The sequence below is a fragment of the Eubalaena glacialis genome, chromosome 5 (genome assembly GCF_028564815.1).
Source record: "Eubalaena glacialis isolate mEubGla1 chromosome 5, mEubGla1.1.hap2.+ XY, whole genome shotgun sequence".
Classification (NCBI taxonomy): domain Eukaryota; kingdom Metazoa; phylum Chordata; class Mammalia; order Artiodactyla; family Balaenidae; genus Eubalaena; species Eubalaena glacialis.
This window is the reverse complement of record NC_083720.1, coordinates 73,714,254-73,739,869: the sequence shown is the minus strand read 5'-3', so window position 1 is coordinate 73,739,869 and position 25,616 is coordinate 73,714,254. Positions and strand designations below refer to the sequence as shown.

The 25,616-nt window shown below is 36.2% G+C and overlaps 1 protein-coding gene across 5 annotated transcripts in view; it reads right to left on the bottom strand.

The window, feature by feature from the left end:
* Positions 1-3,743: 3,743 nt before the first annotated feature.
* The window catches only part of SLAIN2 (SLAIN motif family member 2), an 80,101-nt gene continuing 58,228 nt past the window's right edge, over positions 3,744-25,616 (bottom strand). For 3 of the 5 annotated variants that reach the window (XM_061192240.1, XM_061192241.1, XM_061192243.1), the window contains 2 exons: positions 9,589-9,907; positions 5,380-8,218 (listed from right to left, as the gene is read on the bottom strand). In XM_061192240.1, the coding sequence (XP_061048223.1) occupies positions 8,152-8,218; positions 9,589-9,907 (386 nt within the window). In that variant the 3' untranslated portion in view covers positions 5,380-8,151. Of the gene's footprint in view, positions 3,833-5,378; positions 8,219-9,588; positions 9,908-25,616 lie in introns of those variants that run through there. The other 2 variants (XR_009701095.1, XM_061192244.1) reach the window with 2 other exon arrangements.

The following is a 25,616-nucleotide window of genomic DNA, read 5'->3' as shown; positions in this document are numbered from 1 at the left end:
TTTTGAGTTAAGCAGTTTAATTATGATGTGTCTTGGTGTGGTTTTCTTTCAGTTTATCCCGTTATCAACCCAGGTAGGTTCAGTTCACTGAGATTCCCGAATCTGTAAATTTATGTCTTTCATCAAATTTGGCAAGTTTTATCCATTACTTCTTCAAATAATTGCCCCGTACCTAGCTCTTCCTCCTCCTTTTCTGGGATCCCAACATTGCTCTGCTAGAGCCAGCTTGTACCAACTCACAAGCTGATTTTGCACAACTCTTCCCAATACTACGTTCAGTGACATCATGTTGATAACTTGAAAATGGCCATGGTGGGAATATTTACCTGGACATTGGAAAACATTACAAATGACTTTTTTTGAGAGCTAGTTTACTACTAGACTCCAGTGAAACAAATGTTAGGCCTTTTGATATTGGTCCTCTGGTTCCTGAGGCTCTGCTCATTTTTTCAATCTTTTGTCGCTCTGTTCTCTAGGTTTAATAAATTCTATTGATCTCTCTTGAATATCACTGACTCTTCTGTCATCTTCAGTTAGCTATTGGATCCATCTAGCAAATTTTTAAAATTTCAGATACCTTTTCAGTTCTAAAATTTTTTTGTTTTGAAAAAAAATTTCTACTTTGTTGAGAACTTCTATAGTTCCATTCATCTCAAGAGTGTTTTCCTTTGTCTCATGTTATAGTTATAATGGCTGCCTTAAAGTTTGATAATTCTAACATCTGGACCATATCGGTGTTGACATTTGTTGTCTTACTTCCTGAGAAATGATCTCATTTCCCTGGTTCTTTACAGGCTGAGTAATTTGATTATATGCTAGACATTTTGAATATTATACTTTAGACTCTAGGTCCCATTAAAATGTTCTGGACAATGTTGATTTTTGTTTGTTTAAACAGTCAACCCAGATAGGTTCAGAATGCAACTTCTGTTCCATCTTCTGTGGGCTGTGGTTCCAATGTCAGTTTAGTTTACAAAGGCTTTGTCATGCTATGTTGGATCTACCTCATACATGCACTGCTCAGTGCATGACAGACAGAGTTAGGCTGTGTCATGTTCAGTGGTTTAAATTAGTTCAGTTCTCAAAGGCTTTGCTGTGCTGCTTTGGGTCTGAGTATGTGTAGCTCAGGGGTAAGCCTGGAGCTTGCACTAATCAAAACATAAAGGGCCGCTTTCTCCAGCTCTCTCATCAGTTCCCCCCTTGCCCCAAGGGCACCTTTGCCCTGTGCTCTGACCAGATATAAGGGTTCTCTCAGAATTTTAGCTCCATCACTATTACTGTGCAGTTGCCACAGCTCAGTTTACCTTCAGGACAAAGAGAGTAGAGAAAAATGGGGATTATCTTCACATTCTTCAAACTGCAGAGGTTCTTTTCCCATTTCCTCTGTCAGAAAAACACGGTTCCCATCAATTTTAACTGTTGGCACTGTTTGCTACCAGGGCTTAACTGGGGTGCTCACCAGTGACAAATCATGAAAGAAAAGCAAGAATAAAAGCCCCCAACATGTCCTAGCTACCAAGAGCTATTTTTTTTTCTCATTTTTGGGGGTTTTCCTTTCATAGGTTTTCCCTCAGAATTTCCTCTGGTTCAAACTATCAGAGGAGTCATTATGACAGCTCTGCTGGGTGCCCTCTCTGAGCTCAGGGCTGAGATAAAAGAGGAAAAAAATGGAAAACTCATCCCTGTATGGGTCTCTTCTCCAGGTTTGACTGTCCTCCCAATCCACCTGCTTTTGTTTACTTTTCAGTGTCCTCAGGTAGGTGTCTTTTGCATTTTGTCCAAAATTTTTAGTTGTAAGTGGGAGAGAAGGGCTTTTGAGGGCTTACTCCATCTTGGTTATCCCTGAAGTCCAAATCTGCATTACTTTCAAGAGACCTAAACTGGAAACAACCCAATTGTCCTTCAACATTAGAATGGACAAATCATAACATATTTATACAATGGCATATAATATGGCAAGGAGAATGAACACACTACAGTGACATGAGCAACATAGGTGAATCTCACACTATCTTTGTTGTTTACTGCCAAGTCTGACAGAAACACCACTTTTAGCCTTTAATCAAAATGATAGGCAGAAAAAAATTACAAAGTGTCTGGTTACATTTAGGTGAAGTTCAAAAATAGGCAAAACTAAATTATAATGTTGGAAGTCAGGATACCTGTTATCTTTGAAGGGGAGGAAGGAAGTAGTGATTGGCAGATGGCATTAGGGGAGTTTTTTTGGGGTGCTCTGAATAGTCTAATTCTTGCCTACATGGTGGTTACACATGTATTATAGTTACTCATTAATTCATTCAGCTGAAAATTTGTTTTGTACACTTTTCTGTACATATTTTATGTATCAATTTAAAAAACACTTAAAAAATTTAAAAAATTAACTCTTCCTTCTGGTGGCAGATGCCAGAATCTTAGCTTAAATCAACCTTTGTATTAAGGGGAACTTATAATAAGGATACTGAGGTGCTTTGTGGAATTCAAGGCAGGAATGATGCTAGGCTGCATGAACAATTTGAGCCAAGGGCTCAAAAATACTATCGGAACCTTCCCTCTCACTACAAATGTTTCCTCCAGGAAAACATGACCACTGACATGAAATAACCATTCTATACGATATACACTGAGACATTTGTGTAAGTACCTACTGTTTTGTTTGCTCAAGACTAGGCCTACTTAGTGGGGATAGCACCACTTTCAGGGAAAATGGTCTTCCCTCATTCTCTCCATATGGTTTTCACAAGAGCTACGTGGTTTTTACTTAACCCCAATCACCTGCCATAGTCAATTAGCCTAGTAATGGGCACCTGACCTGTGCTGGGGAATCCTATTCCTAGAAGTTTTGTTCTTGGGACCAGGGTTCTATTTTTAAACAGGAATGCTTGGGGTAGGGTACAGAAATCTGCATTTTAGCAGTCTGTCAGGTGATTCTAAAGTCTGAGAACTCTAATCTAGACTATCTTGATTCTTTATTTGGTTGTGCCTATTTCTTCAGAGGTATTTTGTTTTGAAACTGGAGTTGTACTCAACCAATACTGTCAATTCATGGCTTGGTAGACTGGGGTGGGGGTGGGGGGGAGCTCAAGTGTCAATAAAAGATACTATATAAAGAACACGAGAATATAAATTTGGTAAAGTTTTGGAATATTTGTATACTCTTTCTGGAACTTATTTCTCCCCCAGCAGAACCACTCTAAATGATGGCAGTCCTCAGTGATCTCAGAGTTAAGAAAAAGTTACAATGTCAATCATGAATATAATCACAATTTCATTAGGGGGAAAAAAGACAATATCCTTAAATTTAAGTGGGTGATTACCTATGGAATTAGTGCTTTTTCTTCTTTATAATTTACTGTTTCTCTACCTTCCTAAAATAATTTTTCATAACAGAAACCAATTGATGTTATAAAGATACAAACAATATATATTTTTTTAATCAAGGAATATCTACAATCAGGAATTGAGAAATGTGTCATGCTTTCAGTAGGCAGTTAATATACACCTCTGTTCAAAAGCAAACTCATGTCAGCATTGTAAGTGAAAAGTATTTTCTCATCTTAAACATTAGACTTCTTACCCTTCCACTTAATACAGTTTTCCCCGGCTACTGAAAGTAGAAGCATTTCTATGAAACCTTTCCTAAGCTGAAATGGCATAAAGTGAAGAAGCAATTATCTGAGGACACATCTTACTTACTTACTAATTTATTTTGTGTATACAAAATAAATCAAGATAAAGCACAGATGCTCACACAGTTCCAAGCTATGGTGGCTTGATGCTGAGATGCTGAGTAGTTCCTGATGAAGGAGCTTCACAGTGTGGGGCGCACTGCTCCCTGCAAAATAAACACTGAATGCTATTTTTGCTTTCCCCTTTTTTCATAAAAGCAAAAATACTCTTCAGATTTCTTTTGGTTAGTGAAAACAGCTACTAATAGGTCTTTCATAAAAGCAAAGTGGCATACAATGAACCTTTGAAATGCGGGAGATACCTGCATTTTATAACCATGTTAAGGTCAGCACTTAAATATTTATTTCTGGAAGGTGGGATTGCAGGATCCCAAGGTGAAATGTGGGATCATTTCCCCTTTTATATTTCTTAGTATTTTCAGTTAAGTAAAAAAGTAATGCGTCTATTATTTTTAAAATCAGAAGAAATAAAGCTTTTTCCCCCTTCTTTTTAAAGAGAAAACATTAAAGTTATCCAGTGTAAAGAATTGGTGTGAAATTAGCATGCAGTTAATAGTTTTAACTGAGTTGTATTAGCTAAGGTCCATGAGTGAAATCTGTTCCATTTTCATACTAGTAACCAGAGGGCCATTTAATCTACTCAGACTTTTATTTAGATCATTCAAATATGTTAGTGGTTGCTAACTTCGGCTTCATGCTCATGTGAACATGCTGTTCACTACCTCCCTCCAAGTTAGTTTCACTATCATTTATTCTTATTCTATTTTGTAATTCAAAGCTAAACTTTGATACAGCAAATAATTCACAAGAACCACCATATACATTTTCCTGTTACACAGGGTATATAACAAGTTTAAGTAAACTTTTCATTCATTAATTTACAAGTATAATGGCATTTAATTTTAAATGGTTCTTAAAAGTTTTTAGGTTGGCTTGGGAGAAAATTCAAGCAGGAAGGTGTCATTTCTTATGACTCATTAGTGAGACTAATTTTAACATGGAGGATGGTAAAAACTTCCAAAAGGGATGCGGGGAACTAATAAAACAGTGTACGATTCTTGATTTTTTCTGTTTATCCATAAGAGAAAGATGCACATGATCAACTAAACAAATATTCATATTTGGTTTGAAAATGTAATTTTCCCTCCTGGATACTCTTATATAATAGTTTTTTGCTTGTTTTACGTATGCTACCTTTTTCTAACTAGATATCAATTCACAGCAAGTTAAAAAGTTCCAGGAAAATAGCAATTTTGAGTAAACTACAAATTTTACCCCCAAATAATCCACATATGAAATAACTAGGGCAGAGAGAATACAACATGATACATTCCAACCTCACAGAGATCAAGTCTGGAAGGGCAATATGATTTGGGTTTGTGTTTTTAAAAAATCAACTGAGCTATTTATTATTACCAATTGTAGGCAACTGGTGGGAAGGGGGGGCAGATCTTACCATATCCAGAAATTAATAAAACACTTAAAAAAACAAATATAAATTTAATAATAAACATTATGGTCAGGTTGTTTATTAAGGAGGCAACCACACATACAAGTTCGGCTATAGAAATGTTTTTGCAAATCAAACTTCATGTGATCTAAAAGGACCATGCATAACGTCAAAAATGGACGCCTGTACATTCAATAAAAAGTTAAATATACATAGTCTAGATCATTCTAGAGTTATACAAACATCTGGGGACACATGTATCTAATTTCCTTTCAGAAAAACTTTTTTATAAAAGTGACGTACTGAGATAATAATTTTTAAAAGTATCTGACAATTATGAATGGTCCCCAGTATTACAAAATGTGATTTCCAGGGTATGAAAACCAAAAAAAGCCAACCCTTCAGAGAGTGTTTTATATTATACAAACAAGTTTTGTAGAAAAATGATCCAGCAAATGCTTGAGTTAAGAATATTTATATTTTTTCCAATTCTTTACACTTTTATTAACACACTTACAAAAAATAACATTCAAACACTGAGAAAATTAAATAACTTTGGAAGCAGAGCTCACAGATTTCTGCTTACATATAAGTGACAATTCTGCGCTGTTGGCACAAAAAAATAATCAACATTCATAAAACCCTTACTACTATATATCAAACATAAGTTAAAATCATAGGCACTAGTTTATCAAATCCACACTTCATCTGTAAGACTAGCCACAGTGAATCCTTAGATTTTTCCCAAACAGAAAAATTGGCAATACACAAAGGCTTTCTAGTAAATAGGCAATTTTTCTCTTTAGGAAACTAAAAGCCAATAGTCTGTGGTAGTACAACAGCAGGTAAAATAATACTTTACCCAACTCAGATCCAAATATGTTTTTAACAAGTGATGAAATATTTTAATTAAAAAAAAATAGACATTTTTTTTCTGATGCAGCCATTTAAAAACAAAGTTAAATAACCTGAATATTCCTTTTGAAACTGATAATCTAACTTAAAAATGTAACGGGTGCTTTGTAATAGGGTTAAAATTCCTTTTCATTAGTAGATTGCAGCATTTTTTTTTTCCAGTGTTGCACTGAAAACTGAGACCTATTTTCTTTTGTGTATATGTGGTTTCAAAAAGAGACAGTGGCTAGTTCTTTCTTTTACTTACTTAGATTTTTACACGCGATACCCCTCTACCCGAAACAGATGCTTTATCTTCCTCTGAAAAGCAACATTTTTAAGTTCATCATCATGTGGAATTCTGGCGCCATCCTTTCCTGACCCATCCCCATCACCCTCAAATCCAAGGATAAAATTTCTTCCTTGCATGATACACCAAAATACATTAGCACTGGCATTTTGAATCTCCAGCTGTTTGTGCTAACTGAATGACTCCCTACTGGTCAAGCTAATAAAGTCTACCATGGGGTCCGTCATGGCAGAACAGGGGTCTTGGTTTTAAAAGTTTTATCATTCTCTCAACCTATCAACCTCAGTGCTATCCTGAATATAAGCTTCCCATTTCTCTCTCAATTTCTTTTGCCAACTTACAGAATGTGTTTGACTAACAGGAAATGAACTTATGTTCAAATATCTAAAATCCTTTAGTGACCCAGCTGCCAATATTTTAGAGCTGTTCAAATAAATACTTAAAAACAGACCTCACCATGAAAAATGAGAAGCCTGCTGAAGAAGGAAGTTTTAGTCTGGTAATAGTCGAATAAAACCAAAATAAGTGATTTCCAAGATATACATTAAGGGCCATCATAGAGCAAGTGTTTAACAGGTTACAGTCATATGTAGTAGGTTTCATTTGTTACCAAAAATGCAAAAAATTGATGTCAGGCAGAATCTAAAAGGGGCAGTATTTTCAAAGGATGTTTTGAAACAGTTAGTTTAAAGTGGATCGACTTAAGTAGGATTCAGCAGGCTATAATTTCCCACCACATAATAGGCTATTGTGTCAATTAATAGTAACAATACAACTGTCATTACCAGAGATTTTGTAAGGTAAGTGCATAGATTTCCCTCCCCCCCTCTTATTGTATGGTTTTGTTCCAGGTTGTAAGCACTGAGGTGGTGTTATTTATATCAATAATAAACACACATACTACTTGCTCTTTCCCATCATGGAAACCTGCTAATAAAAACAAGAACTCTTAGTTCTGTAACAGATGACAGCATGTGAAAGAAGGTGGCTTCAATAGCAAAGGCTATCTTTCCTGAGCCAGGAGCTATAAAGTTTAGAAAGATTGTACAACTGATATTAAGCCCTTTTGGCAATCAAAACAAACACACAAAAGTCTGATGTGTCAATGCAACATGATGGATGCATGCTGTAACACTATCTGGTGGTGGTGATACGTGAGCTACACCCAAAACTTAAGATTAAACAAAATAATTTTTCTAATGAATCTGCAAAAATAACTTATAGGATTCTTCCAAATTTAGGTATCATGTTTTAAATCTCTAGCCCAGGTTTCTTCCCACCCTGCCCCCTTGCCATCTCAATCTAGTTTCCTGGAGAACTAGTGAAACACTAGTGAAACATTTTAGATAAGTAGTCAGAATATTAGTTCTCATTAACACAAATATTTATTGATACTATTTATACAGTAAATTAGGTTGAATGTGAAGTTTTGGATAGCTTGAACTCACCATTTTCTTGTGCACAAAGGTACTCTCTCATTTACAAATGGGCAGTTCTCTTTGGCATCCATTAGTTTTTTGCCCAGATATTGGTCTCCGTCAAATATTAAAAAATCAACCTAGTTTCTATTAAACAAAACTAAAAGTGATTCCATGGAGAGTGATTGTATGATTACCAAACACATCTGATGTTAAATGTCATTAAAGTGCTGCTTGATCATCTCTGTCAGTTTGTGCTAATTAAGACAGAGAGGGCTGGGATTTTATAAATCCCAAGAGTCTTATCTGAACAGTCTGCATATAAAAGTTGTCTTTTAGCCTGGTGAAGGGGTATCCATGAAGCTGTGGACTCTGCATTCTTGTCTTTGCTGGTCAATAACAGCCATCTTTCCAACTGTCATCTTTCATGCTACTGTAGGTTTTAGGAGCTGGCAAGGATCTGAAATAAAGCAATTTATAAAGTGATTTGCAAGGTTTTATGGAACATTACCATTTTATCTTCCATATATATTAATTACTTTGCAGATGGCATCACGATCCAATGTTCTAGGGCACTGCTGAGATCAAAGCTCTAAACAGCTATTAGCGCAACCATCCCACACTCAACATGTCCACAACTTTCAAGTTTCACTGGGCATCAGGTGACTGCACTAACCTTTTTTTTGTTAACATAGCCACTTGAGTAAGAGAAAAGATTGTCTTGTCTTTTCCAACCGAATGGATCACCAAGCTTCTTACTTACTTATTTATTTGAGGGGCAAATTGATGAATGTGATATTAGAGGCGTAGTGTCACCATCACGAGAGAGGCAGAACGGGATAGTGCTTAAAAGGACTCTGAAGTCAGACATACTTGGAACTGAAGGTCTTACTAGCTGAAGTCTTAGGCAGATTACTTAACCTCATTAAATTTTAATATTCTCCTCTGAAAAATAGGCATAATAACAGTACCTACATGTTTAATGCTATTGTAAAAACTAAATAAGGTACAGATATGTTATTTAGCATTGTACGTAGCAAAAAGCTTACACTCTATTGAATTCAGAAATGTAATATGCTATCTTAGAATAAAAGAAGTATGGGTAATTCAGTTTCAATGCTTACAGCACAAAAGCACTTTTTTCATGCAAATAAATATTTCAAGTTTAATTATATTTGACACCTAAGTTTACTGATAGTGGTAAGCACATTCCTGAAAGGTAGATGAAGACTACAGATACATGGTTCCGAACCTGGCTGGCTCAGAAATCACCTGAAGATTAAACAAACAAATTTAAAAACAGCATACCTACAGATTTTGGGCTTCATACCAGATCTACTCTCTGTGGGTAAAACTTAGGCCTCTATATTTACATAAATTCCACAGAAGATTCTGAATTGTAGCGAGGTTTGAAAACCACCCTCCTGGATTATATACTCAGACCTGATGGCTAGAAGTTTTATCTTAAATCTCATTCTAGGTTCTATTATGCTTTTAGTATCTTTATTGAATATCATTATATTCAAAATGAACAAATACCACATCCAAATGAAGTGGTTCTAACAATTTTTTCTAGAAGTTCACCAAGATGCTTAATCATGTTAGGCATCTGGGTAAATTTAACCTGAACCAAAGTGATATAATACCCCAATGTCCCAAGTGAGAATTTCTTAAGCAAGGAAAGTAATGTTTTATTCAAATTGTACTAAGATGCTAGTGGGAACCCACTAGGACTCTTGATCTTCACTATCAAATGCAGAGATGAGGATAATTCCAGTCTACCCATTTCCCTATGCTCAAGAAGGTCAAAGCAGGGCATTTGCCACTTACCTGCGAACAGGCTGTGCAAGTTTGCTGCGAGGCACTGGTATACCCCCAGCAGAAGGGGCACTGGGTCTGGGCAAGCCACTTCTCATCACAGTTGTCCCTGCAGGTCTGGTTAGAGTAGTGCTGTTGATATTGCTGGGAGGATTTGCTGGGACTGTGTTCTGAACCATGGGAGGCCCAGGTGAGGAGGTGGTTTGCATGAGTTGTGTTGTTTCTTGGCTACCAGGAGAACCAGAGCCATGGTTACTAAATGCTTTTACTGGCTGCCGGAGAGCCAAAGGAGATGGTGCTGCAGGGGAGCGGAATTTGCCTGGAGAAGGTACTGTAGAATGGCAAAGAAAAATCAATGTTTTCAGTGGAAACCAAGTGCAAGTGAAACCACTGCTTTATGACAGGGCAGCAGTACATCTGTATTCATGAAAACTCACTCTACAGAAATGCAAGGAATAAAGAATATTTCTAGGGAAACAGATAGATACATAGATAGATAGATCGATCGATCCATCACTGGTAGCTCTTAAGTAACCAAGTCCTTACTCAGAGGATTGCAACTATCCTTGACAACAGTGTTTTAACTAGGTCAGCTAGGAATCTACAATACCAGAAAAGGCACTGTAGCATTCTGTTTAACTGTGGCAACCAACCTGAGCCATATTCTAGAGGTGAAAAAAATGCTGACTACTAGACAGCTGACTAGAATTTGAAACACACTTTCCCCTCAAAGAAACATTCATGTAAACATGTATCAAGTATCTGGAGAGTGTACCTCCAAGTCCTGCATCATCCATAGTGTAACTTATAATTTAGAAACTAAACCTGCTTCTATTGTTGTGCTTCACCAAGTAGGGAAGTTATAAATCTAGTTAGGGGCATATCAAGAGGTATACGAAGTCACAGAATAAAGATGGTACATTTTGCTGGAATGTCAATTCTACTAAGTGGTTATTTAAAATACATGTTGAAACAAATAATGATATATGAAAGAATTAAATGTACAATTTGCATTAATTTTTAAGTCAAAATAAGACTTCAAATAAATTTTATTCTTGTAGTGGTCCCTTAGCATTTTAAGTTCAGATGTCCTGGGGGACATTCATCCTTTCCTGTTTATTCTATTTGGATAAATCATCTCTGGAAGGTTTCTTCAAATGCCCATGAATGGCTATATACAATATAAATAAAAAAATATTACCTTAACATGCTTTATCTAGCAAAGAACTCTGGGGTGAGGTTCAGAGTGAATGGGAGGGGGGAGAGGAAGGGAGGAGAGTGCAGGGGAGAAATGAATCAGAGTCACCGTATTCTCTCTCAACCTCCATTAGTTTGCCAAGGATATGAGTAGAGGAAAGTCTGACTGTGTGTCAGAATCCCAAGAAACTTTAAAAAAAGGTGTCTGTGGGGGGAGCCCAGGCACCACCCCTAGAGAATCTAGTCTGGAATGGAAATCAAGATATTTATTTTAAAACCACCATAGGCACTTCCAACCATGTTGACAAAAATAGGACAGGGCTTACCCAGTTAAGATACATAAGAACAGTTTTCAAATATTGGACAACGGCAGTACAGGACTGTAATCCCTGAAAGAGGGAAAATAAATGTGGTGAGCTCTACTGGCACCCTGGCTTTTTTTGGGGGGGGGTTGGATTATAGAGTGAGGAGGAGGATTCAGAGCAGATCAAAGTTATCTTGCTGACTTGAGAAGACTAAACTTGGAAACTGAGGGGCAGATTACCTTAGCGGAGGGAGATGCTCCAGAAGACCTCTATAACTCAGCTTAGAGGTCTGCTTGAACCTTTGCTGGAATATTGAGCTGTGAATGCACCAAGTGAAGCTCCATGACACTGGGCAAAGGAGGCCTGGAGCACTGTAAACTGAACAGTTTCCAAAGCTCATACAGGACTAGGAAACATCTGAGTTTCAACCAATTAGAGTAGAGAATCCTTGTCAAACATCCAGGGCAATCAGGGGACACTCCAAAAGGAATAAACTAGTTCTAGAATAAAGCTACCCCAAATCCACTCAAACAAAACTTAAAAACAAGCCACTAAAGCAGGGGTCAGCAAGCTACCACCATGGGAAAGTAAAATGCTTTTTTAAAAAAAATTTTAGTAGAATATGGCAACACTCATGTGTTTCTATATTGTCTATGGCTGCTTTCCAGCTACAAGAGTAGCTGAAAACTTACAACAGAGACCATATCACTCACAATCCTAAAATATTTACTATCGGGCCCTTTAAGAAAACGTTTGCTGATTCCTGCTATAAAGGATTAAACTAACCCATAAAAATCTTACCTGTTTACCACAACAAAGTCTACATGATTTAAAAGAAGGCAACAAAATCCAGCACAGAACATAAAACTTCACAATGTCCACTAACCAATAAAATATTAGTAGACATATAAAGAAATAGTAAAATGATAACCAAAACTAGAATAAAAATTAGTCAAGAGAAACAGATTAAGAAGTCACAGGAATGACTGAATTACCAGGCAAGGACTTTAAAAAGAACTATTACACATATGCTTAAGGATATAAAAAAATATATATAAATATGAGGTGAGAAATAAAAGATTTTTAAAAGAGCTAGATAGAACTTTAAAAAAAAACATTTTTTCTATTATTATTGTTATTATTATTAGCTATGCCCTGAAGCTTGCAGGATCTTAGTTCCCCGAACAGGGATCGAACCTGGGCCCCCTGCAGTGGAAGCACAGAGTCCTAACCACTGGACCACCAGGGAATTCCCAATAGAACTTTTAAAGATGAAAAACTTATAATATATTCCAAGTGCTAAGTTCACTGGATGGGAATTAATAACAATTTAGATGTTGCAGAAGAAGAGGTACCTGAAGACATAACAATAAGAATTATCTAAACTAAAGCATACAGAAAATAAAAAGACTCAAAAAAGAAATGAAAAAGACTCTAAAAAGAAATGATAAAGCCTCAATGATCTACAGGTCAAAATCATGTGGTCTAATACATGCAACTGGAGTCCCAGATGAAGGGGGTTATAAGTGGGACAGAAAAGATTTGAAGAATGGCTGAAAATTTTCCAAATTTGATGAAAACTATAAACTCATGTATCTAAGTAGTTTAAAAAACAAACAAACAAAAAAAACCCGAGCAGGACAAACAAAGGGAACACCATACCAAGGAACAACATCATCAAATTTCTAAAAGTGAATAATAAATTTTTTTAAAATGTTTAAACAGAGGAACAAAGATAAAATACCTCAGACTTCGATCTAGAGTTCTATATCCAGCAAAATTATCATTCAAAACTAACATCAAAGTAAAGACTTTTAAAGACAAACAAAATATGAGAAAATTTGTTGCCAGCAAGTCTTTCACTAATAGAAATGCTAAAGGAAGTTCTTCCGGTGGAAGGAAAATGATACCAAATGGTAACCCTGATCTGCATAAAGCAATAAACAGAGCCAGGAATGGTAAATATTTTGGGAAACATAAAAGATCTTTAATAAATCATTTTTAATTTCACTAAAAGATAACTGTAAAATAAAACTAATGAAAACATTCTCTGCGATTTAATATAATATATATAAAGAGAGTAAAAGTAAATGATAAATGTGGCACAAAGAATGGGAAGGAATGGAAATATACTGTTCTGAGGTTCTTACACTATAAGTGAAGTGGTATATTACTTGAAGATAACTGTAATAAGTTAAATATGTACACTGCACACTCTAAAGCAACCACTTAATAAAAAGCAAAAAAAAAAAAAAAAAGAGAAAGTAAGCCAACCGTGAAAATAAAATGCAATATATAAAAAGTACTCAGATATTGCAAGACTGAAAGCAGAGGAGAAAAGGAACAAAAATCTGAAGAGACAAAGAGAAAACAAGTTGTGAGACAGATTTTAAACCAACCATATTGATAACTGCATTAAATGTGAATCGTGATCACTCCAATTAAAAGGTAAATATTGCCAGTATGGACAAAAAAGCAAGAGCAACATGCTATCTAAAAGAAACACATTTTAGATATAAAGACACAGGTTAAAAGTAAAAGGATAGAAAAAGTCACCTCATACAAAACCGATTATGAAAAAGATGGAGTGTTTATAATAATATCAGAAAGCAATTACCATCAGAGATAGAGTTCATAAAGTTAAAGGGGTCGATTCAGCAAGAGGACATAAGAATACTAACTATGTATACCCGAAAACAAATATACAAAACACATGAAACAGACATAACTGAAAGGAACTAAAAAAGTCCAGAATTAGTTAGATATTTCAACACTCCTTAATAATAGACGAAACAAATAGGTAGAAAATCAGAAAGGACAAAGACATGACCAACACCATCAATCAAGCTAACCTGACATTTATAGAACACTCCATTCAACTGGACACAGCTCAAATGTCCATCAGGTGAATAGGTAAACAAATTGTGGTATATCCATATAACAGAATACCACTCAGCAACAAAGAGGAGAAAACTGCTGATACAACAAGGATGATTCTCAAAAATTAGGCAAATCTAACTTATGGTAACTAAGCACAAATCAGATATTTGCCTGAGGCTGGGAGAACTGACTGGGAGGAAGTACAAAAAAAACTTTGGGGGATGATGTAAATGTTCGATGACTTTACTGGGCTGGCTGCATGAATCTACACTCTTGTAATTAAAATTGTGCATTTAAAATTCCACCTGAGTAAAGCTGATTAAAAAAAAAAAACTCCCGGACTTCCCTTGTGGTCTAGTGGTTAAGACTCCGTGCTTCCCCAGGCTTCCACTGCAGTGGATGCAGGTTCAATCCCTGGTTGGGGAAGTTCCGGATGCTGCAGGGTGCGGCCAAAAAAAAAAAAAAAAAAAAACCCCAAAAAACTCCATAAGGGGCTCTAAAGTAGGACCATAATTGAGAATAATTATGAACCAATTATATCTTGAATCAATTATATCCAACAAACTGTTACAGTCTCTTCTGGTAGAAAACTGAAGACAAGATGTCCACAGGACCCAAGTACCCTGAATTGCAAATTCCATGATCTTCACAGAAGTTTTTTTTTTTTTTTATCTTACATAATCCATCTTCCCCTTTCTATAGGTGACTATGAAAGTGTTTTCTCAATTCCATTCCCTACAGTCCCACCTTTGTCTCTGCCCAAGTTGTTTCACTGTCTTCTTGGAAGCTCACTGGATAACTGAGACTCTATGCCTAAGTTATCCTCTAGCCACTATCTAAGGGTAGTGCCTAGACCTGCTTCTTCCAGTACCAACTCCAGAAAAGCCACCTTCAGTCCTAGTTTTTTTTACCATACTGGCAGCCTTTTGACTGGGATTTTGTTTTGGTGGGGATGCAGGTTTCAGATAGGAGGCAAGAACAGTAAAGTTCAGAGGAGGATCACTGAGTTTCAAGGAGTATTTTGGAAAAGTCTGGAGAGCTGGGGATAGACAGAAATGAGGTCAGGTTAAGAGATTCACTAAGACATTGTGAATGACAATCTGGTAGATGAGAGACGACCAAGGAATCCTAGGCTTCTTTCTTATGGGGACTGATGTAGAGGCTATGGTGAAATTAGGCAGATCATCTTGATGAGGCTGAGAGTATTTCATTTCTTTCTTTCTTTTTTTTTTTTTAATAATATTTATTTATTTGGTTGCGCCGGGTCTTAGTTGCGGCTTGCTGGCTCCTTAGTTGCGGCTCGCTGGCTCCTTAGTTGTGGCATGCGAACTCTTAGTTGCCGCACGCATGTGGGATCTAGTTCCCTGACCAGGGATCGAACCCGGGCCCCCTGCATTGGGAGCACAGAGTCTTAACTGCTGCGCCACCAGGGAAGTCCCTGAGAGTGCTTCATTTCTACATAACAGCTTTATAAATACTGGAATATATCTATAATGTTTGGAATGTCTCACCAAATCTCATCTTGAAAATAGGCTTTGTGAAAGCCTTTTCCTCTGGAAAAACTTCTGACCACCATTTTAACTATTAATAGTTATGCCAGGGAAATGGATGTCTCCTGAAATTTTTTAAGAATGTGAATCTCAGACTTCCACTTGGGAAAATGGAATAGATGAACTTTTCCCTATTTCTCTTACTATTTCTTATAGTAAGTATAATTTAAAACCGTGGACACTGTATATAAAACAGACATAAGACTGAAACATGGAGAGAAGAAGAAACACTACCCAGGAACCTTGAGACCTGAGGGATGACATGGTAATGAGTTCCCAGGATTTTCTTTTGCCTCATATATCCCAGATTAAAGCTGAAGAAGGCAGCAACCCAAAAAGGCCTTTGGGTATGACAGACCAAAAAAAAATCTGCTCTCTCTAGCCAAAGGACTAGGAAAGAAAACTTTTAGATAATAAGTGCTCTGCTCCAGCCAAACACCACAGAAAAAACTGTGGCACTACTTTCACCCATGCCAACAAAGGCTAGTGGGGAGCCTGGACTTCTATCCTTTTGAGACTGAACAAGGCCTACAAACACCTTATCCAGGGAGGTAAGAGAGAAGGAAGTAATGAGGTGCTCTTTTCCCTCCTCTTGGGTTGGTGTCAGAGGAGGACTAGTGGAGAGTCAGGACTTTGATGATTGCTCACTGGTAGTAAGACCACCCTCATCAGTTTCAGTGAAGACCATATGGGGAGCCAAAATTTCTACCTCCACCCAGTCGGTCCCTCCCCCTTGGGTGTCAAAAGGAACTGAGTGGGGAACCTGGGCGTCTATTCCCATAGCAGTAATGAAATCCCCCGCCCCTCATCCACCAAATGCCTGAGTGGTGTCAGAGAAAGACATACACTTTCATAAAAGGGTAGGTTTAAATAAGATCTAGACTCTCATAATCTGAAAATGTCCAGATGTCAATTAAAAAAAAACCAAAACAACAATTTACCATACCAAGAACCAGGAAGATCTTAAACTAAATAAAGAAATACAATCAAGAGATGTGAACACCAAGATGACAGAGACATTAGAATTACTTGACAAAGATTTTAAAGTAGCGATCACATATAAGGAATCTAAAAAAACGGTACTGAAGAACCTAGTGGCAGGGCAGTAATAAAGACACAGATGTAGAGAACAGACTTGAGAACACAGGGAGAGGAGGGGAAGCTGGGACGAAGTGAGAGAGTAGCACTGACAAATATACACTACCAAATGTAAAATGGGTGGCTAGTGGGAAGCTGCTGCATAGCACAGGGAGATCAGCTCGATGCTCTGTGACGACCTAGAGGGGTGGGATAGGGAGGGTGGAGGGGAGGCTCAAGAGGGAGGGGATATGGGGATACATGTATACCTGTAGCTGATTCACGTTGTTGTACAGCAGAAACTAACACAACATTGTAAAGCAATTATACTCCAATAAAGATATTTAACAAAAAATAAAGTAGCTATCATAAAATTTCTTGAATGAGTAATTCCAAACACTTGAAATATGCAAAAATACAAAGTCTCAGCAAATAAATAGAAGACACAGAGAAACGGGAATCAAATGTAAATTTTAAAACTTAAGAATGCATTAACCAAAATAAAAAACTCAGTGGATGAGCTCAGTAGCAGAATGGGGGCTGGGGGAACCCCAGTGAACTGGAAGATAGAACAAAAGAAATTACCCAATCTGAACATAGAGAAAATAGACTTAAAAACAAACAAACAAAAAAAAGTCTCCCAATGAAATAGAAATAAAAGTGAAAATAAACAAATAGGACCTAATCAAATTTACAAGCTTTTGTACAGCAAAGGAAACCATAAACAAAACAAAAAGACAACCTACAGAATGGGAGAAAATATTTGCAAATGATGTGACTGACAAGGGCTTAATTTCCAAACTATACAAACAGCTCATACAGCTCAACAACAAAAACAAACAACCCAATAGAAAAATGGGCAGAAGACCTAAATAGACATTTCTCCAAAGAAGACATACAGATGGCCAATAGGCACATGAAATGAAACTCAACATTGCTAATTATTAGAGAAATGCAAATCAAAACTACAATGAGGTACCACCTCACACTGGTCAGAATGGCCATCATTAAAGAGTTCACAAATAACAAGTGCTGGAGAGGGTGTAGAGAAAAGGGAACCCTCCTACAGTATTTGTGGGAATGTAAGTTGGTGCAGCCACTATGGAAAACAGTATGGAGGTTCCTCAAAAAACTAAAAATATATCTAGCATATGATCCAGCAATCCCACTCCTGGGCATATATCTGGACAAAACTACAATTCAAAAAGATACATGCACCCCTATATTCACAGCAGCACTATTCACAATAGCCGAGACATGGAAACAACCTAAATGTCCATCAACAGATGAATGGATAAACAAGATGTGTTAAATATATACAATGGAATACTACTCAGCTGTAAAAAAGAATGAAATAATGCCATTTTCAGCAACATGGATGGACTTAGAGATTATCATACTAAGTGAAGTAAGTCAGAAAGAGAAAGACAAATACCATACGATATCACTTATATGTGGAATCTAAAACATGACACAAATGAACCTATTTACAAAACATTAACAGACTCACAGACATAGAGAAAAGACTTGTGGTTGCCAAGGGAGAGGGCAGTAGGGGAGGGATGGATTGGGAGTTTGGGATTAGCAGATGCAAACCATTATATCTAGAATGGATAAACAACAAGGTCCTACTGTATAACACGAGGAACTACATTCAATATCCTGTGATAAACCATAATGAAAAAGAATTTTTAAAAGAATGTGTATATATATGTATGTGTATAACTGAATCACTCTGCTGTACAGTAGAAATTAACAAAACACTGTAAATCAACTACTTCAATAAAAAAAAGAAAAAAATGAACAGAATTTCTGGGGACCTGTGGGACTACAAGAAAAGACCCACATTTTCATGTCACTGGAGTACTGGGAGGAAAGGAGAAAGAGAGGACAAAAAGTACCGTGAGAAATAATGACTTCCCATATACGAAAACTTCCCGTATTTGTCAAAGGACATAAACCTGCAGATTCAAAAAACTAGGAGAACACTAAACTAGGTAAATCCAAAGCAATCCATGCCAAGACACATCATAGTTATAAACTTCTGAAAACGAAACACAAGAAAAAACCTTGAAATCAGAGAGAGAAATAACACCTAACCTATAGGGGAAAACGAATTGTAACAACAGTGGATTTCTCATCATAGCCCTCAGAGGCCAGGAGAAAAGTAGCAAATATTTTTCAAGAGTTGAAAGAAATGTCAACCCAGAATCCTATACTCAGAGAAAATATCCTAGAAGAACTAAGGGAAAATCAAGACATTCTCAGACAAAAGAAAACAAAGACAATTTGTGGCCGGCAGACTGCCCCCCCCACAAAAAATCCCTAGCTAAACAAATTCTATAAACAGAAAGAAAATGATAAAAACATGGAAACTTGGAATATCAGAAAAGAAGAAAGAACAAGGTAAGCAAAAATATGGGCAGACACATAGGCTTTCCCTCTCCTCGAGTTTTCAAAATTATATGTGCAGGTTGAAGAAAAAATTATAACACTGATGTTGTTGGAAATATTATTTAAAGGAAATATTTAAGACAATTATAAATGGGGTGAGGGTGAAGGTACATGAAAAAAGGTAAGGTTTACATATTTGAACTGATAAAATGATAACATCAACAGACTGTGATATGTATATATGATGTTATGTATACATAATGTAATGTAATGCAACCACTACATATGCAAACACATGGACTCAAAAACACTATATATAAGTCAAAATGGAATTCTAAAGAATGTTCAAATAACCCACAGGAATGCAGGAAAAAGAAAATAGAGAAATGAAAAGTAGAAAAAACAAAAAACAACAAATAAAATGGCAGACTTAAGCATATCAATAATTACATGAAATGTAAATGGTCCATCTACACCAATTATTAAGACAGAGATTTGGTAGAAATGCATTTAAAACATAACCTAACTTTATGCTGTCTTTAAGAAACTCACTTCAAATATAAAAATATAGGGAGGTTGAAAGTTAAGGGATGGAAAAAATATATCAAGCAAATAACACAAAAGGAAAGCATGATGGTTATATTAACATCAGATAATGAAAAAGAAAATTATCAGGGACAAAGAGGGATAATACATAATGAAAGCAGGGTCAAATTATCAAGAAGACAAAACAATCCTAAATGTTTATGTACTAAACAGAGCTATAAAAATGTGAAGGATAAACTTACAGAACTGAAAGGAGAAATAGACAAATCCACAACAGTTGGAGACCTAAACACCCCCCTCTTAACAACTGATAGAACATGTAAGAACTCAACATCACCACCACCAACCACAGAATCTAACTGACATTTATAGAACAGTCCACTAAACAACAGCTGAATACACATTCTTTTCAAGTGTCCACAGAATATAAGCCAAGATAGACTATGCCCTGGGCCATCAAGTAAATTACAACAATTTTTTAAAAACTGCAATTACAAAGAGTACTTTCTCTGACCATAATACAATCAAACTAGAAATCAATAACTAAAAGGTAACAAAAAGATGAAAAAAATCACTTGAAAACTAAATGATATACTTCTTGATAGAAATTTTATAATACATGGAACTGAATAAAAATTAAAATACAAAATATCAAAGTTTGTGGGTCATAATTAGGAAAAAGAAAAGTCTTAAATCAGTAATCTACGTTCCTACTTCAAAGAGCTAGAGAAAGTAGAGTGAAATAAACTCAAAGCAAGCAGAAGAAGATAATAAAGAGCAGAAATCAATGAGATTGAATAAAGAAATACAGAGAAAAATCAAAGAAATAAAGATTTCTTTCAAGAGGACAATAAAATTGACAAGCCTGACAAAATAAAAAGGAGAGAAAACACAAATTACCAATATCAGTAATGAAATGGGATATCACTGCAGACCCTGAAGACATCAAAAGGATCATAAGGGAGTGCTAAGAACAATCCTACACACATTAATTTGACAATTTAGATGAAATGAACCAATTCTTCAAAATGCACAAACTAGCACGACTCATCTTGTATATAACAGATAAACTGAATGGCCATATAATTATTAAGGAAACTGATTTCATAATTCAAAACCCTCTGAAAGAGAAACCTCCAGGCCCAGATGGTTTTGCTGGAAAATTCTACCAAAGGCTTAAAGAAGAATTAACACCAATTCTATATACTCTCTATCAGAAAACAGAAGAGGAGGGAACACATCACAATTCATTTTATGAAAGTAGTATCACCAGCAGTACCAAAAACAGAAAAAGATAGTGTCAAAAAAGAAACCTACAGACCAATATCTGTCAGGAAAATAGACATAAACCTCCTTAACAAAATATTAGCAAACAGAACTCAGTGACATAAAAAAAAATTATATACCATGATTGAGTGGGGTTTATTCCAGGATGCAAAGTTGGTTCAATATTTGAAAATCAATCCATGTAATCTACCACAATAACAGGCTAAAGAAGAAAAATCACATGAGCCTATCTATTGATGTAAAAAAAGTGTCTGACAAAATTCAACACATATTCATGACAAAATTTTCAGAAAAACAGGGAATAGGAACTTCAACTTGATAAAGAGCACCTACAAAAAATCTACAGCTAACATTATATTTAATGATGAAAGACTGAATGCTTCCCCTCTAAGATCAGGAACAAGGCAAGGATATAGGCTCTCACCACTCTTATGTAACACATGCTGGAAGTTCTAGCCAGTCCAATAAACAAGAAAAGGAAATAACGGACATATAGATTAGAAAGAAAGAAAGAAACTTTCTCCACGATTGTTTACACAGAAAATCCCAAGGAATCTAAAAACAAAAGAACAAAACAAAAAAAACCTTCCAGAAATTTTGAGTTCAGGAAAGTCACAGGATGGAAGATTAACATACAAAAATCGATTGTATTTCTATACGCTGGCAATAAATGCATGGAAATAAAAATTTTAAATGCAATACCATTTGCACTGCACCCCAAAAAAGAGAAAATAGATATATAGCTGTAAATCTAATAAAACAAATCTCGGCAAATACCACAGGTTAGCTGCAAAGATCAAATGAGCAATGTGTAAGTAAACTGTTGGTAAAATGTAAAATATTATAGGATTTGTAAGGCGTATCATATCCATGCCTCCCTTATCTAAGGAATATGGTGCTTTTCAGCCTGTTGCAGCTCAGTTATCTGGAAAGATACTCAACAATGCCACTCAGGACAGTCTCCTAAGCTGTCCTATAAATTAACTAAAATACAGGGATTAAGTAAATTAGGCTCCATTACCCAAATTAATTATGACAGCAGGCTATAGTTTCTCTTTACTCATTGTGGATACCAAGAATTACACTTGAATCAAGGCACAAAATGAAGGATGTTATCTGCTCCAAGCAAGAATTAGAATTCTATTTATAAAACTGAGATATGACTAAGAATGTTAACTGTGGTGTCTAAGTCATCTCTAAAATGGAATGGTGGGTGATATGAGGATTCTTATTTTTTGAATATTCATCTTTGTCTTTCAATAAGCATTTAATAAAAATGGTAAGTTTATTTTCTAATTAAGGCTTGTATAATTCAGCAGGCACTTAACTCTAAAATGGAGAAATTGAGTAAACTGTATACTGTTTTTAGCTTGATACTCACTGAATACAAAATGTTTTACAAATAATATATCTCAATATTAAACACTATCTTGCAATATAAAAACCAGACACTTCAAATGGTTGTCTTCACAGTCATGTGTCAACCAAACTACAAATTACATTAATTGTATACTTTTTAAAAATATGTAAATATCCAATAAATGCACAGTTTGCAATAAAAATACACACATTGCCAAACACTGGCTACCATGACTGATGGGGAGCAAAATACATATGCCATTCAATTATTTAAAAAATAAAGACAAAAATACTTCCTTGTCAACTATCCCTTACTTTATAGGTATATCATTCCAGTCACTCAATGGTCTATGCACCATATATGATGGCAACAGGTTACTGACATAATAAGGACTTTAAAATAATTTCTGGTTATTAAAGACCACAGAGATGAAGTAAATATGATTCTCTCATTACAGAGTTAAAGAATCCTTGTTATGACTTCCCTGGTGGCACAGTGGTTAAGAATCCGCCAGCCAATGCAGGGAACACAGGTTCGAGCCCTGATCCGGGAAGATCCCACATGCCGCGGAGCAGCTAAGTTCGTGTGCCACAACTACTGAGCCTGCGCTCTAGAGCCCATGTGCCACAACTACTGAGCCCATGAGCAGCAACTACTGAAACCTGTGTGCTCTAGGGTCCGCGTGCTGCAACTACTGAGCCCATGAGCAGCAACTACTGAAACCCGTGTGCTCTAGAGCCTGCAAGCCACAACTACTGAGCCTGAGCACCACAACTACTGAAGCCCGCGTGTTCTAGAGCTTGCGTGCCGCAACTACTGAGCCCACGAGCAGCAACTACTGAAACCCGTGTGCTCTAGGGCCCGCGTGCTGCAACTACTGAAGCCTGCGTGCCTAGAGCCTGTGCTCCGCAACAAGAGAAGCCACCACAATGAGAAACTTGCGCACCACAACGAAGAGCAGCCCCTGCTCACCACAACTAGAGAAAGCCCACGCGCAGTAACAAAGACCCAACGCACCCCAAAAAAAAAAAAAACCTTGTTAAAAGAGATACTAGTAACTATTACAACGCTTCCACTTTACAGAGAAGGAAAATTGCCACAACCACAGAAATCAATTGAGCAAATAAACAGGAAAGTCAGGACTTGAATTCAGGTCTCCTGATTCCCAGATTGGTGTTCTTTACCTCTCGGTAATACCAAAAGAGAAACACCCCTGGGAGTAATCATTAAAATGTCTTTTTCACCATTTTAATTTTCAACTAGACTCAGAAAGTTTATTTGTGGGGCTACTATCCTATGCAGGTTTTATAAGATACAACACCAAGGCACATTAAATTTGTAATGGCTGACAAGTAATCATAAAAAAATAACAAGACATAGAACCCCTTGATTTCTTCTTTCATTAGGGTACAGTACTTACCATTATTTTTGTAAGCATATATTTATCAAGAGAATATTTATTAAACATAAGAGGCAGAAGAAACCCCTGGGAACAGGTTTCGCTAGCTTTTCTTCCATACATACAAAAAGACTGATAGATAAGAATAAGCTACCAGCAAACATTTGCAGCATTAGCAGCATTATTTACAACAGGTACAAAGTGGAAACAACTGAAATGTCCACCAACTGATGAATGGATAAACAAAATTTGTTTGAAAGAGCCAGTTGCAAAGATCACATATTGTATGATTCCACTGATATGAAATGTTCAGCACAGGCAAATCCAGAGTCAGAAAGATTAGTGGTTGCCAGTGACTGGAAGGAGTGGGGAATGGGAGTGACTGTTAATGGGCATGGTGTTTCTTATGGGGTGATGATAATCTCTAAAATCAGACAGTGGTTAACAGTTGCTCAACTCTGTGAATATACAGTTGACCTTTGAGCAATTCAGGGGGTTAGGGGTGCTGACCCTCTGCACAGTGGAAAATCCACATATAACTTTGCAGTTGGCCCTCTACATGCATGGTTCTGCATCTGTGGATTCAACCAACCACAGATTGTGTAGTACTGTAGCACATACTTAGTGAAAAAAATCCGTGTATAAATGAACCCATACAGTTCAAACCCGTGTTGTTCAAGGGTCAACTGTACTAAAAAACACTGATTTATACACTTTAAAAGGATGAATTTTAAAACAGGGGAGGGGAGTAAAAGCAAGAAATCTCAGAAAATAAACAGCCATATTTTTGAACAGTTTCCTAAAACAAAAGAAGAGGGAGCACTAGAGCCATAAATTAGAAAATCTTAAAACTCCCTTTCTAAACGTTTAGAAAAACCAATTTCACAGAAAAATGAGCAATAGAAAAAGAGTAAGGCAAAATCCCATATAAAGTTATTAAATAAAAAAATAGAGAGAATAAGGAATAGAATAATATTTCTACTAATGGTGAAACCTTGCCAAATATGTCCACCATGCACACGCACAAAAAGATGAAAATTACAAGATATGAAAGAACATAAATCAGAATGAAAAAACACTCAAAAGGGAGGTGGTGGAACACAGAAAAGAATCAGACATAAAATAAATCATTTCAAAATGAAGTCTAAGACAGAAGGAACACAAGAGTCACCATATACAGTATCTTACGCTTTAAAAGAAATAAACAATGAAAATAAACTTTTATAGAACAAGAAGAAATGAAGAAAGATGAAAAGGATTCAAGAGAAGGCAACAAACACAGAAGAAAGGCAAAGAACACCCAACATGTGTACGAGAAGAGTCCCCACAAAAAAAGAAAGCCAAAGCAAAAGAACACAATAAAAAAAACTATAATTCTAAAGAACTTGCCTAAAATTTTTAAAACTCTGCAATTTCAAATTAAAATAACACACCACATATCTGGGGAAATCAACTCAGAATGACAAACACTAAGACATATTCTCATAAATTACTGAACTTTGAAGGAGAAGAAAACAACCTTTGGACATCCAGATAAAAAGACCAAATGATTGTAATGGAAACAATTCTTATTCCTGACAAAAATGGAGTCATATATTTAAGATACTCAAGGAAAGAAAATGTGAGCCAAAGATTTCATATCTAGCTAATGACTTTCAAATATAAAAAGAGCAGACAAGCTGTCACTTACATGCAAAAATTGAGGGAACGGATATTGTTCCCATTAACTCCTTAAGGAATCTAACAGAGGATAAGCTTTAAACAAGAAAACTGACTGGTGAGACAATATCAACAGACAGGTAGCAAGCATCAAATATTATTTAAATGTAGGGCTGAGACTAAATGAGGCATATAAAGGAGAGTATATAATACTTATTTATGGAAAAAGCTTTTTTTATTTTTATTGGAGTATAGTTGATTTACAATGTTGTGTTAGTTTCAGGTGTACAGCAAAGTGAATCAGCTATACATACACATATAACCACTCTTTTTTTAGATTCTTTTCCAATATAGGCCATTACAGAGTATTGAGTAGAGCTCCCTGT